At 40.1% G+C, this 13,166-nt stretch overlaps 1 protein-coding gene across 1 annotated transcript; it reads right to left on the bottom strand.

The window, feature by feature from the left end:
• Positions 1-8,564: 8,564 nt before the first annotated feature.
• Positions 8,565-11,148, bottom strand: IL36A (interleukin 36, alpha). Its single transcript, XM_011959477.1, is given in 5 exon segments — positions 8,565-8,777; positions 9,870-9,896; positions 9,898-10,010; positions 10,521-10,634; positions 10,727-11,148. Coding segments are annotated over 5 exon segments (477 nt in total). The 5' UTR covers positions 10,737-11,148.
• Positions 11,149-13,166: the final 2,018 nt, after the last annotated feature.

Here is a 13,166-nt window from a genome sequence, read left to right as displayed (position 1 = left end):
TCTTCTTCTTCTTCTTCTTCTTCTTCTTCTTCTTCTTCTTCTTCTTCTTCTTCTTCTTCTTCTTCTTCTTCTTCTTCTTCTTCTTCTCCTTCTCCTTCTCCTTCTCCTTCTCCTTCTCCTTCTTCTTCTTCTTGTTCTTCGCCTCCAGGAGACAGCGTCCTGCTATGTTACCCCGGCTGGTCTCAAACTCCTGAACTCAAGCAATGTTCCCAGCTCAGCCTGAGAGTGCTGAGAGTACAGACAAAACCCACTATGCCCAGCCATGATTTATACTTTTATGAGAACCATCTTCCCTGTAGTTCTGACTATGACATGCGTGACTGCAATTCTCATGGTCTCATTCTGTGCTTTATGCATTTGCAGAAAGAATCCCCAATTAATATCAGCTTTATCAACAATAAATGTATCAACAAACAGAAAAAGTCTTTGTCTTACTTCTTAATTGGTTCATAACTCAAGTGGGAGAGAGGGATTACCCCTATTACCCCTCCCCTCAAACACTGACAATTAACGTGGCAAAAAACAATTCTTTATCTACTGCCAAGGTCATTGTTATCAATGGATGCTTCCTAATCCAGTGGGGTTCAGTCTGAAATGATGACTAAGCCCAAGTGGCATAGCAGTGCTGGTGAAGGAAGATGACTCGTTAATAGGGGTAGCAATGCATACTTGAGTCACTCATCAAAAATATGATGTGCACTGGGTCTGCCATCAGGATCCATCTGGGAAGGTCCTATGCCTGATTATCACATTGTCCTAGCCCCATCAGCCTAAAATCAACAGGAACAACTTTGTAGTCCAACAGAGTCAGATTTATTGAATTACTGCAGTAAGAGAGACTGTCCATCAGGTTCCTGAGCCAAACCAAGGAAGACAGTGATTATAGGATTGGGGGTAAAAATAATATTTAGGCAAAATTTAAAGGAAGCAATGTTTAGATGGGCTCAAAGCAAAAAGTGCTGTATGGAGAGAGGTCTACATTAGGTCAGAAGTGTAAAGAGGATCTAGGGTCTGTGTCCTGCGAAACTGCAAAGTTAAGATACATGTAGAACGTTGTGACCAGAAACCTTTTATCTGAAGCTCTGTTCACAGGCTGGAGATTGAGGCTGCTTCTCTGTGTCAACATGATTTATATTATTCAGGCAAAACTGGGATGCTTCATTCTTGTGCATACAACTTGAAAAGTCTAATGTCCAATTGTCCATGGTTGTAAAGAACACAGTCTCTTAGTGATAAAAAAAAAAAAAAGTAGCCACTCAAAGAAGAGGAATGTTATGATACTATAGCTGCAGCATATTATTGGGAGAGATATTATTGCTTGTTAATTTGCGGTGGGCTTTATCTGTGCCTTGTTATTCCAGCCTCATGTTTTTACTTTCTAAACACAGTGTATCCAGTGGGGAGCACAGAGCAGGGTCTCACCAACTCACCACCCAACAAGAAGCAGCTGTCTCTTTGATTCCAGCACAAGCAAAGACCCTCATCAATGGCCAGGACAAGGCCAAAGACCCAGCAGTGAGCTTGGGATCAGAGCAGCTTCCAGCACGAGCTGGGCCAAGGAGTCCAGACACCAGTGTGGATCGGGGTCTCCATATTCCAGTGGACATGTGGTTTCTCTAATAGCCCCTGTGCTCCTTTAGCCAAAGAAGCATGTGAAGTCTTCTCTCTTTTGAAAGCTGCTTCCTGTTGAGGCTTTGGGTGGGGAAATATCAATGGTAGCACAGGTCAGACTGCTTAGAGATACTCAAGGAAAGAAGGTGAGGGAAATCCCCAGACAGTAAAAATAAAGAAATGGAATTACATCAACATTTTGAGGGACTCTCCCAAGTCGGGTTCCTGGATGCTGTTCCATCTGAACATGAGCACTCCCTGAGGTCAAGAGTACACTTCCTAGAGCTGAACAAAGTTGGCTCCACCTAACAAACCTCTGTACCTCAGAGCCCAGGGCAGGCCACCACTGTGGGCATCCTGGTCCCTAATGATAGAATCAAATTCCCTCTTTCAGAAGTCCAGAAGAGGGAGGCATCTTTCTGAAGCCTGAAACATTAACTCCCAGCTTTTCCCAGTGCCCTTTTCCCAATTCCCAGTGCCTGGAAATGAAGAGAGGTTCAGTGGCAGACACTTGTGATTACTATTGCCTACAATGTATGAGGTTTATATTCAGCACCTGTGAGTCCAAACTTTGGAGTTGCCCGCTTCTAGCTATATGGATTCAGTCAAGTCTCTTCACAGCTCTGAGTCCCCGATTTCCCTCCTATAAAATCGAAATAATTTTCAGGGTGGATATTGTGGTTAAGAAGTATAATATGCTCAGCACATTATTCATTCAGCAGAAAAAAATGCACATAGACCAAGTACATTAGTGTCACACTACCTCTGTCTTAAAATTCATTTGCATCTTTCCACTCTCTTGCTTTTTCTCTTGGATACTGAGTTCTCTCGGGCCCTAGATCCCTCTGGCCTTTCCCCAACATTTTTTTTTCTTTCCAAACTTTAATTTTGTTATAGGCTACCTGCATTCTTGATGACCTTGTTCCCTCTTCAGCCTTGTTCCCTCTTCAGCCTACCAGTCCCCTAAACATCACCTTTCCTGGAATTATCAACATACAGAAAAACATAAAAGCTGTTCTCAGGGAGCCTCCTAGGCTCAGAAGCTTTGTCCCACACAGCCTGCTTCGGAAACCCTTCTTGAAGGAAGCACTCCAAATGCAGAGGAATAAATCCAGGATGATTATTCAAAAGATTCAGTAGGTAAGGTTGAAGACATATTAATAATTTGGTAAGGTTTAATGTTGTTTTTAAGATGACTAAAAAGATTCAATTGCTTAAACCCTACGTTTTAAAAAAGATAGATTTGGCCAGGTGCGGTGGCTCATACCTGTAATCCCAGCACTTTGGGAGTCTGAGGCGGGTGGATCATGAGGTCAGGAGATCAAGACCATCCTGGCTAACACAGTGAAACCTTGTCTCCACTAAAAATACAAAAAAATTAGCTGGGCATGGTGGCGGGCACCTGTAGTCCCAGCTACTCGGGAGGCTGAGGCAGGAGAATGGCGTGAACCCGGGAGGTGGAGCTTGCAGTGAGCCAAGGCTGCCCTACTGCACTCCAGCCTGGGCGACAGGGCGAGACCAAAAAAAAAAAAAAAAAAAAGATTTGATGACAGTAAACAATAAGAATTTCTCTCTTTCTTGATGACACCACGGCAAAAAGTTAGCAGATGACAAGTTGAAATAAGATAGTTGCAACAACTAAAACAAATAGTGAATTAAGACTTAAAAATATGTAATAACTTTCTGCAAACCAACAATAAAAAGGAAAGATATGATAGCATCAAGAGAAGAAAATGGGCAAATGCAATGAACAAGCAATTCACAAAGCAGAAACTCAAGTGGTTAATCTGATCCTGAAACCATGTTGGATAGCAAATTTTCAGATACTGTGGCATATATTTCACTACATCAAATTGAAAAAATAACGAGTTCACCTAAAAATCAAATTAATACCCTGTATATCACCAAAACACTCCTGTACTATAATGACATATCATGTCATATATCACAATTTCTGCACTAAAAAACTAAACTAATTACTTAACAAGTAAGAACTCACTAGTGAGTATGTGTAGATTGCAGCAATACTCCAAAGTATATCAGATTCAACTACAGAAGAAAATGAAAAGCAAAATAAAACAGGACAAACAGAAAAAGACAGAAAAGATGTCACATTTAATTCTGCATACCAATGATCAAAATAAAGGAGAATGGGCCAAATTCAATAAAAAGACAAAGACTATCAGATGACTTGTTAAAGCAAACATGCACACAGGTCTAGCTATATGCTGTCGATAAGAGGTAAGTGTAAAGGAAAATAATCTGAACAGGTTGAAAATGTAGGAATTGATGAAGATATATGTCAAGCAAATGTTAACACACAAAAAAAGCAGCTGACAATATCATGTTACATTGACTCTAAAATGCCATGGATTGTTAAGATGTACAATTATTTTATGTACTACCAAAAAAGAAAAAAAAATTGCTCAATTACAATACAATACTTTCTTAGAATCATATACATAAATGGAGCTGTTTTAAGGACATATAGTTATAATCTAGTATTCTTTTCATTCACAGAAAGGTAAATATAAATGAGATTAGTCAATTAAAGTATTCCTAAAATTTCTTATTTTTTTTTTTGGAGGCAGAGTCTCACTCTGTTACCCAGGCTGGAGTGCAGCGGTGTAATCTCAGCTCACTGCAACCTCCGCCCCCCGGGTTCAATCAATTCTCCTGCCTCTTGAGTAGATGGGATTACAGGCACGCACTACCTTGCCCAGCTAATTTTTCTATTTTTAGTTGAGGTGGGGTTTCACTGTGTTGGCCAGGCTGGTTTCGAACTCCTGACCTCTGGTGATCCACCCACCTTGGCCTCCCAAAGTGCTGGAGTTACAGGCATAAGCCACTGTACCCAGCCCTAAAACTTCCTACATTTTGAATGTGATTCTGCTTAATCACTTCTGACTCAGAATCACTAATGTTTGTTTCCGATAAAACTCTCCTGTGCCAACAAGAGTACTGATGATACAACATTTCTTAAGTTATAAACTCTTATCTCCAGACATCATTCCAAGCTGCTGACCTCCATTCAGCAACTTTTGATGCTGTTGCTTTTTTAATTTATAGGATGCGTCAATAGAAGGTTCATCACCAACAACCAGGATCATATTCCTTCAATGAATGGTTTTTCTTGATGATGTACTGAATGAAACATCAGACGGGGAACATTTGTCCAACCAATGGCATCGGAAAAACCAACTGCATTTGCAAATGCATAGGCAACGACCACTATGTCATGACTGCCACTTGGCTGATAATATAGTAAGATGCCATCCATTGTAGTAACATACATCTAGGTTTCAGAGATGTTAAAATGAAAAAAAAAAAAAATGTGTTTTCAGGTGGTGAAGTAACGGTATGCACAGCCAACAAAGAAGTTAAGAAAAACAATAATGGTTCAAAGATGAATATTTCATTGGGATAAAAGGTATGAAACAAGAAGAAGATATGGCATACACGAACCTTTAGGTACCAAAAAACTTAGAATTAAAGTAATCTAAGCAAATGGTATAAAATAATAACATTATTTGATTAAAAATACAGTCATAGTAAGGTAATTTAATACTCCCTGTAAACAACTGATAGATCAAGCAAAAAAAAGTAAGAATTAAAAATATGAAGAGTACATAGTTAACAAAATTCAACTTATAAATATATAAATACATATATGTTATATTGTATGTACCTATTAATCTTAAAATATTAAAATACATAATATACAAATATGTAATTCTATGTAATATTATATGTTCATATTATGAAATATATATAAATAAAGTTGTATATTTATATATGTCTAAATTTATACCTGGAGATCAGTGTTAATTTTTCTTAGGTTTGCATGGAAAACTTATTTTTAGTGCATGAAGTCACAAAGGAAATATCAAAAAACGATCAAAGTTGATGTAAGGCCATTCCATCTAACCATAGGCAATAATAAACATAGACGATTCCAAGGTAGCCCCCAAATAATCCAACCACTTGGGAATTTAGAAATTATATATATAATCCACATTTTAAAGGAAAATAATAACCAAAACAGATTGAAGTTGAAATAAAGACAATGGAAACACTGTGTCAACATTACAGGATGTGTCCTGATACCTCTTTGAGATCCTGATGTTAATTCTTTGGGATGTCTAATGAGAAGTGAGATTTCTGGGTCATATGGTAGTTCTACTTTTAATTTTTTGAGGAACCTTTATACTGTTTTCTATAGTGACTGCACTATTTCAAATTTCTACCCAAAGTGTACGAGCGTTCCAATTTCTCCACATCCTCACAAACACATTGGTTTTTCTCGTAATAGCCATTCTAACAGGTGATATCTCACTGTGCTTTCAATTTGTATTTCCCTGATTATTAGCAAATGCTGAACATCTTTCCATATACCTGTTGGCCATTTGTATGTCTTGGAAAAATGTCCATTCAAGTCCTTTGCCCATTTTTAATCAGATGTTTGTTTGTTTGTTTGCCATTGAGTTGTGTGACTTCCTTACATATTTTGGATATTAATTTCTTATCAGATACATGGTTTCCAAATATTTTCTTTCATTTCATAGGTTGCCTTTTCACTCTGTTGATTGTTTCTTTGGCTGTGCATAAGTTCTTCAGTTTGACATCGTCTAACTTGTCTACTTTCACTTTTGTTCTTTGTGCTTTGGTGTCATATCCAAGAAATCTTGCCTAGATTCATGTTATGAAACTTTTCCCCTATGTATTCTTCCAGGAGTTTGGGCTGTTTCTGGTCTTACATTAAAATCTTTAATTTATTCTGCACTCTCATGTTCATTGCAGCATTATGTACAGTAGCCAAATTATAAAAACAATCTAAATGCCCATTTATGGATAAATGGACAAAGAAAATGTGGCAAATGCACACAATGGAATATTATTCAACCTTTAAAAAGAGGAAAATCCAGCCATTTGGGACAATATGGAAAAACCTGGAGTATATCATGCTACGTGAAATGAGTCAGTCACAAAAGGACAAATACTGCATGATTCCATTTACAGATAAGATATCTGAAATGGTCAAATTTATAGAAACAGAGAGTAAAATGGTGGTTTCCAGGGACTCGGGAAGGAGAAATGAAGGGATGCTCTTCAATGCATATAATCTTCATTTAAGCAAGAGAAATAAGTTCTAGAGTTCTGTACAAGGGTATGCTTACAGTATACTTTATTAACAATATTGTACATTTAAAAATTTATTAGGCAGGTATATCTCATATTAAGCCATAATACAAATAATTGTAGGATGTATCTCAAGGCACACTAAGAGAAAATGCAATGTTTTATGCATTTATAAGAAAATAAAGGAGAATAAAAATGAGTTGACATAAATTTCTAAAGTAGTTGAATTGCTTCTTCCAGAAAACATCCAGGCAACATCAAACATGGCCAGATTCCTCCCCAGCCCTGAGTTTAGGAGACCAAATACCCCAGTTGTCCAACAGCTACTCCATACATCCCAGTTTAGGTCCGCTAACCCAGTGCATTAATAGACCCCTTTCACTCTCCTAAGTGTTTTGATTATTCCACAAGTCTAGAGAAATTACCAAGACAGGGAAAGGCAGAGGAGAAACAGTTCTACTTTTTTGTAGAAACCATGAGAAATGAAAAGCTCAGGGAGCACTACTATGCTGTCACCAGGAAAAAATGTAATCTCTAACATCAATGTGGTCACTCAAATGCTGAATGGAAGAAGACATCAGGATACGATGAGGAGGTTGGGGCAGTGCCTGCACGGCCCTGGAAGTCATCAATGTGCTCAGGAAAACAGTATTTCCACATCTTCCTACAACACTTAGGGACAAGTAAAAATATAGTGGAAAGTAAACATTACAACAGGACTACACAGATGAACTATTTTGGGAATCATAATATGGCAAGAAATAAAATTTCAACTAATATTCTGTAAGAAGAATACTTATTTCAAAATAAGAAAGGATTAAAAACAAGTCTTCAAAATCAATGTTCTCTAGATGAGTGAGAGCCATGTCAGTTTACGGTTTGTGAGTTCACAGGAAAAACCCACAGTAGACTCTCAGAAACCCTTGCCAGAAGAGGTTTTCAGCTAGCTGTGTGCCTGCATTGTGCACTGAAATATGGAGTGAAATTTCTATTAGTGAAGCACTATTTGTCCCACCCATCCCAGTAGTGAGGCCTGGAGAAACCCGAGTTTAGGAAGATACCACCTTCCCCAACAGTCTTACTGGTTCTTCTTAGAAACAAGAACCTTCATGTAAGCCTGCTTTACAAACTATAAAACTCCTTAGAAATGCAAGGAGTCGATATTATAACCACAATATTCCATTAAAGCCATTTGATTCATAAAGGAGCCACTGAGATGACAAAATTTTTATTTCACAAATGTAATGCTTTTGAAGTCCAGTGATAACACTTTAGATGAAAGCTTCGTAAACCACAGCAGTTCTTCACCCAAGCCAGCACCAGCATATGTAACTTCACTGAGACGTAAGCCAAGACCAGGAGCAGTGCAGCTTTCTTTTTGGTCTCCTCTTTCTGATGGAACATTCATATCTGCTTCTCCTTGTCAAAATCCAAAAGGTTTTGATACTCCATCACAGAGGAATGTATCTGAAAATCCAGAGACCTGGACTTAAAATTCAAGAGTCACCACCCTCATTTTTACTTGGAGCATTATTAGCAAGTATGTTAAGTAGAGCTTTCTTTATTATTTTTGTAATGGTGCCATATTTCAGCCACCTACTCATGGCAAGGCCCTCAATTTTCCTGGACTATTTTCCACATGGCCCCAGGGACAGGGACCCAGTCCAGCACTTAGGTCACTGCATGAATATATTGGGAGGCAGCAAGATATTCTTAGGTGGCAAGTCCAGTAACAAATTCTCCCTGCCCATTCCAGGCTAAGATTATACTAAGATTTTCTCTGCATGGAGACCAACCTCCAAACCCAACTGACCTTAAAACAGCATAGTTAACCCAAAGTCAGTAGTGCTGGCTTTCCCCAGTTCTGGGGTAAGGATGAGAGGACAGCCTCCTTCAGAGCTGACAGCAATGAACCAGCCAGGGAAGGCCACAGACTTGAAGGTGGAGTTCCTGCCACTCTGGCTGTGGTAGAAGAGAAAGGACTTTACAGGCTCGGGTTGGTTGTACAAATCCATTATATCCTTTTCCTGAAGGGTGCGAAGGAAACACGAGCAAGAAACATACTGTTTAAATGTTTCACATTCTTTACACACTGATATTCCATGCCCAAGGATAGCATTTCCTACTCATTGAAGCAGTGTGGAGGCCTCTGTTTCATATTATGGGATTAAAAATCACACATCTTAAATTATTTTCTATATGTTAAGATTATGGTTGAAACTCAGGCTACAAATTTCAGTGGCTCTTAATGTAAGGCTCTGAAAAATGTGTTGACATGAAAGTTTTTGGGAATACAAAGCATTGATTGAGCCATTATATTTGTTGTTCAGAAACAGAAACTTAAAGAATATTTATGTAACAGTTACCATAAATTTCAAATTAAAACATAGTTATTTTCTGTCAGGGTTCTGCACCCTCAGCACTACTGACATTTTAGGCAAGATGATTCTTTGTTGTCAGGGTCTGTCCTGTATAATATAGGATTGTTTAGCAGCATCCCTGTCATCTACCCAATAAATGCAAGTATCACACCCCCATCCCAGGTTGTCACAACCAAAACATCTCCAGACATTAACAAATGTCCATGGAGCAAAATCACCCCTGGTTGAAAAACACTGTTTTATATCTTGTCATCAAATTGAATGTCTGCCTATGCTTGTTTACTGAAAAGGGTCAAGAGAGTTCCTGTAGTACACAGAGGCCTGCTATAACTACCTTTTTTTAATAACAGAAAATTGCAATTATTAAAGTGTTTGTTACAGAGAATTATGTTTGCTCACTTAAAAGTTACAATGTATTTTTTGCCAAAAAGATGTTTTCATAAGTTCATCTACTTTGTGATAATTAACTGCTAGAATGTCCTTGCTGATTTTACTCTGTGTGTGTGTGTTCTATCGTCCTTGCCAAATTAATAATATTTTTGCAAATTAAAATAATAAGTCATTTCAGTAGGTTTGTTTCAAAACATCCCTGCAACTTTTCTTAGTCTTTCATAACATATACAACCCCAAGGAAACCAAAATAAAAATGCATGAGCATAATAAGTACATTGTCTTTTAAAAGATCCTACAACCTAAGTTTCTATCAAAAAAATGGCAGGACCTGTCTTCCACACTCACCTTCAGCTGCAGTGTGGGCTGGTCCCCCGGCCTCAGCACACATCAAGCAGAGACTGAGCCCATTCAGTCCCAGGTAGATGGGGTTCCCTCTGTCTTTCTCAAGGGTCTCCACATGTCGGCATGAGATTAAGGCAAGAGTGACTGGGAACACAATGTGAAAAGAGGCGTTCAGGTGCCATTTCCAGGGTGGTATCTCTGAGCCAGAGTTTTTAGGGAATCTGCTAACTGACACTCAGAGTGCACTCACAGAGTGGTCACCTCGCCACCCACCACCTAACCCAGACACCCATCCTATGTCTGGGGAACACTTTCCATTAGAAAAGTCAGTCTTCCATGGATTCAAAAACTGGTCTTCCCATAGATTACCCTCTTTTGTCCTACTCTTACTCTTTGAAGTTTCTCAGAATATGTCTTCCACTGTTTATCATAGGTTGACCCTTCAGTCTCCCTTTAGCCTTCTCTCTCTTTTCTGACTTCATGACCATAGTCCCAGAATAACCTTATTCTCACCCTCTGTTCATCACTGTCTGTGAGATGCTCCTCTCTGTAGATATGCCCAGTTAACAAGCCCACTGTGGAATAAAGTCTGAGCACCAAACACAAAACAGCACTGGCCAAAGGAGCTGCCTTTGGCAGACTGTGGCTACTCACCTGGAGACACATGGTCCTTCCTCGGGACTGCTATAAGGATCTGGTCCTGAAGAACCCACACCCGATGATTGATATCTTGAATGCTCCCCCGCTGAGGCATTTCACTTTTCGACACTGTTGAGAAAGTCAAAATGTAAATTAGTAAGAATGAGAGCACAGAATATCACCCCCTTGTCAATTTTTCGCCCTTGCATGAGGATCTTTACCTTTTAGCATTGTGGTGGTGTTGTTTCAGAACTGCCAAGGATAGGAGTCCTTTTATGTGCAGACCGACCCCAAGAGAGGACCTGAGTCAGTCCCAAGCCACAGTGTAACCCTAGGTCAGAAGGAAAACTGGTGGCCAGCCCAGCGGTGACCCCAGTCAGAATCTCTACTCCCAGAACTCACCCAGCACACTTCCTTTCTTGGATGCAGTCTACCTCCAGCAAAAGCAGCTGCACCTATGCATCCTGCTCAGGCCTAGGCCCAGGAACTCTAACACGACAAAGAGTGCCAAAGTCAAAGACCCAGAAGCAAGACAAAATCAGAGGTCACCAGACTTTCCAACATAGGCCACACTGATAATCTGTTACGAAGGACCCTGTATCCCTACCATTATGAACTATGGCTTCTGCTGCATTTGGGTTTTCTGACAGGCTGTAACAGGGCCCAGGCCTTTTATCCACATGGGCAAAGAAGGAAGTTCTGCCTCACTAGGGCTGGGACTGCCCAACACTCAGGATATTTTCTAGTTCCTGATGCTAGAGGATTTAGTGACTCTTTATGTGAACAGCATGGTTAACACTTATCCAAGCACCCTGAAAAATGAGGGCATGCTAAGCTTTGAAGAGCAGGAAATATAGTCACGGATACTGAGTTGAGAAACATTATAGGACTTATTCAGGGCCAATGACTCATCTCTGATGCCACAAAATGAAACAATGGAATTATTCCTAAGAGTGGGAACCCCCAGTAGGTGCACGGTAGACTGAGGAGGGATGGGTCTCTTAAGACCTCTGTAGTTTCTAACCAGTCCTGGTCCACAAACACTATATTCTTGGTCAATTTCAGACCAGAAGCACATTGACTCCAGTGACCCTCCTCCAGCTTCTCAGAGCCACTGTGCACGCTGCTTCTCCACCAAGGAGGTCTTACTGTAGCAAAGCCAGCTCCTGAGCACCCTAACCACCTCAATGGACTCCCGATCACTATCCCTAGTATAAGTAGTGTGATGGTTAATTTTAAGTGTCAATTTGACTGGTTTAAGGAATACCTAAAGAACTGGTAACGTGTTAGTTTGGGGTGTGTCTATGAGGGTGTTTCCAAAGAAGATTGGTGTGTAAGTCAGTGTACTAGTGGGGAACATCTACCCTCAATGTAAGTGGGACCCATCCAACTGGCCGGGGGCCTGGATGGTGTGAAAAAGACAGAGAAAAGGTGATTTTCTGTCTCTCCTAGAGCTGGGACATTCTCTCCTGCCCTTGGACATTATAACTCCAGACTTTGGACTCCAGGACTTAATATCAGCATCTTCCTGGGTTCTCAGACTTTCTATCCCAAAGTGAGAATTACACCATTGGCTTCCTAGTTCTGAGGCTTTAGGACTTGAACTGAGCATGTTACCTGCATCCCAGGGTCTCCAGCTTGCAGATGGTCTGTCATGGGATTCCTCAGCCTCCAAAATTGCATGAGCTTATTCTCCTAATAAATCCCCTTTCATACAAGGGGTCATCAAACAGTCCACGGAAAATGCATATTATGAAAAAATTATGCATGGATTTTGAATTATTTTGCACCAAAATAAACTCATGCTAACTTGTTCTAAGATGTTTGGACAGGATCTAGTTTGAGGCACTAAGAAAGGTAAGACATCAGTTTGGAAAAAGCCCCTCTCAGAGCAACATGAATTCTTCTAAAACTGAAGCAAGAACAAACACCAATTTTATGGTGAAATTTGGGTGGACGAATGGTGAAATCATCGACGGCTTATGAAAAGCTTTTGGGGACAATGCCCCAAAGAAATCAGCAGTTTACAATGGATAACTCATTTTAAGAAGAAGTGAGACAGTATTGAAACTAGCACCTGCAGCAGCAGACCATCCACATCACTTTGCAAGGAAAGAGCTAGTCTTTTTGTGCCCTAATTGAAGAGGAATGAACATTAACAGCAGAAACAATAGCCCATATCATAGACATCTCAATTAGTTCAGCCTACACAATTATGACTAAAAAATTAAAGTTGAAGCATGGTGGTGGCTCACACCTTTAATCCCAGAACTTTGGGAGGCCGAGGCAGGCAGATCATCTGAGGCCAGGAGTTCGAGACCAGCCTGGCCAACATGGTGAAATCCTGTCTCTACACAGGTTTGTCAGTTGACCATGCAGAACCCACTTATACAAAAAGTCAGCCCTCTTTATCCACAGGTTCAGCATCTCTCAGTGCTGGTTGGTTGAACCTGCAGATACAAAGCACCAACTCTGTGTGTGTGTGTGTGTGTCTGTGTGTCTGTGTGTCTGTGTGTCTGTGTGTGTGTGCCTAAACATACATCCTACTGATTCTATCTCTCTGGAGGCTCCTGACTAATACAGCAGGGAAGGAAGCCTGGCTGCCAGATGCCCCAGTGCTCTGAGCTCACAGTACCTGACATTAGGTCTTCAACAAAAGGA

The sequence above is a fragment of the Colobus angolensis genome, unplaced genomic scaffold (genome assembly GCF_000951035.1).
Source record: "Colobus angolensis palliatus isolate OR3802 unplaced genomic scaffold, Cang.pa_1.0 Scaffold498, whole genome shotgun sequence".
NCBI classification, from domain to species: Eukaryota; Metazoa; Chordata; class Mammalia; order Primates; family Cercopithecidae; genus Colobus; species Colobus angolensis.
This window is presented reverse-complemented; position numbering and strand designations above follow the sequence as displayed.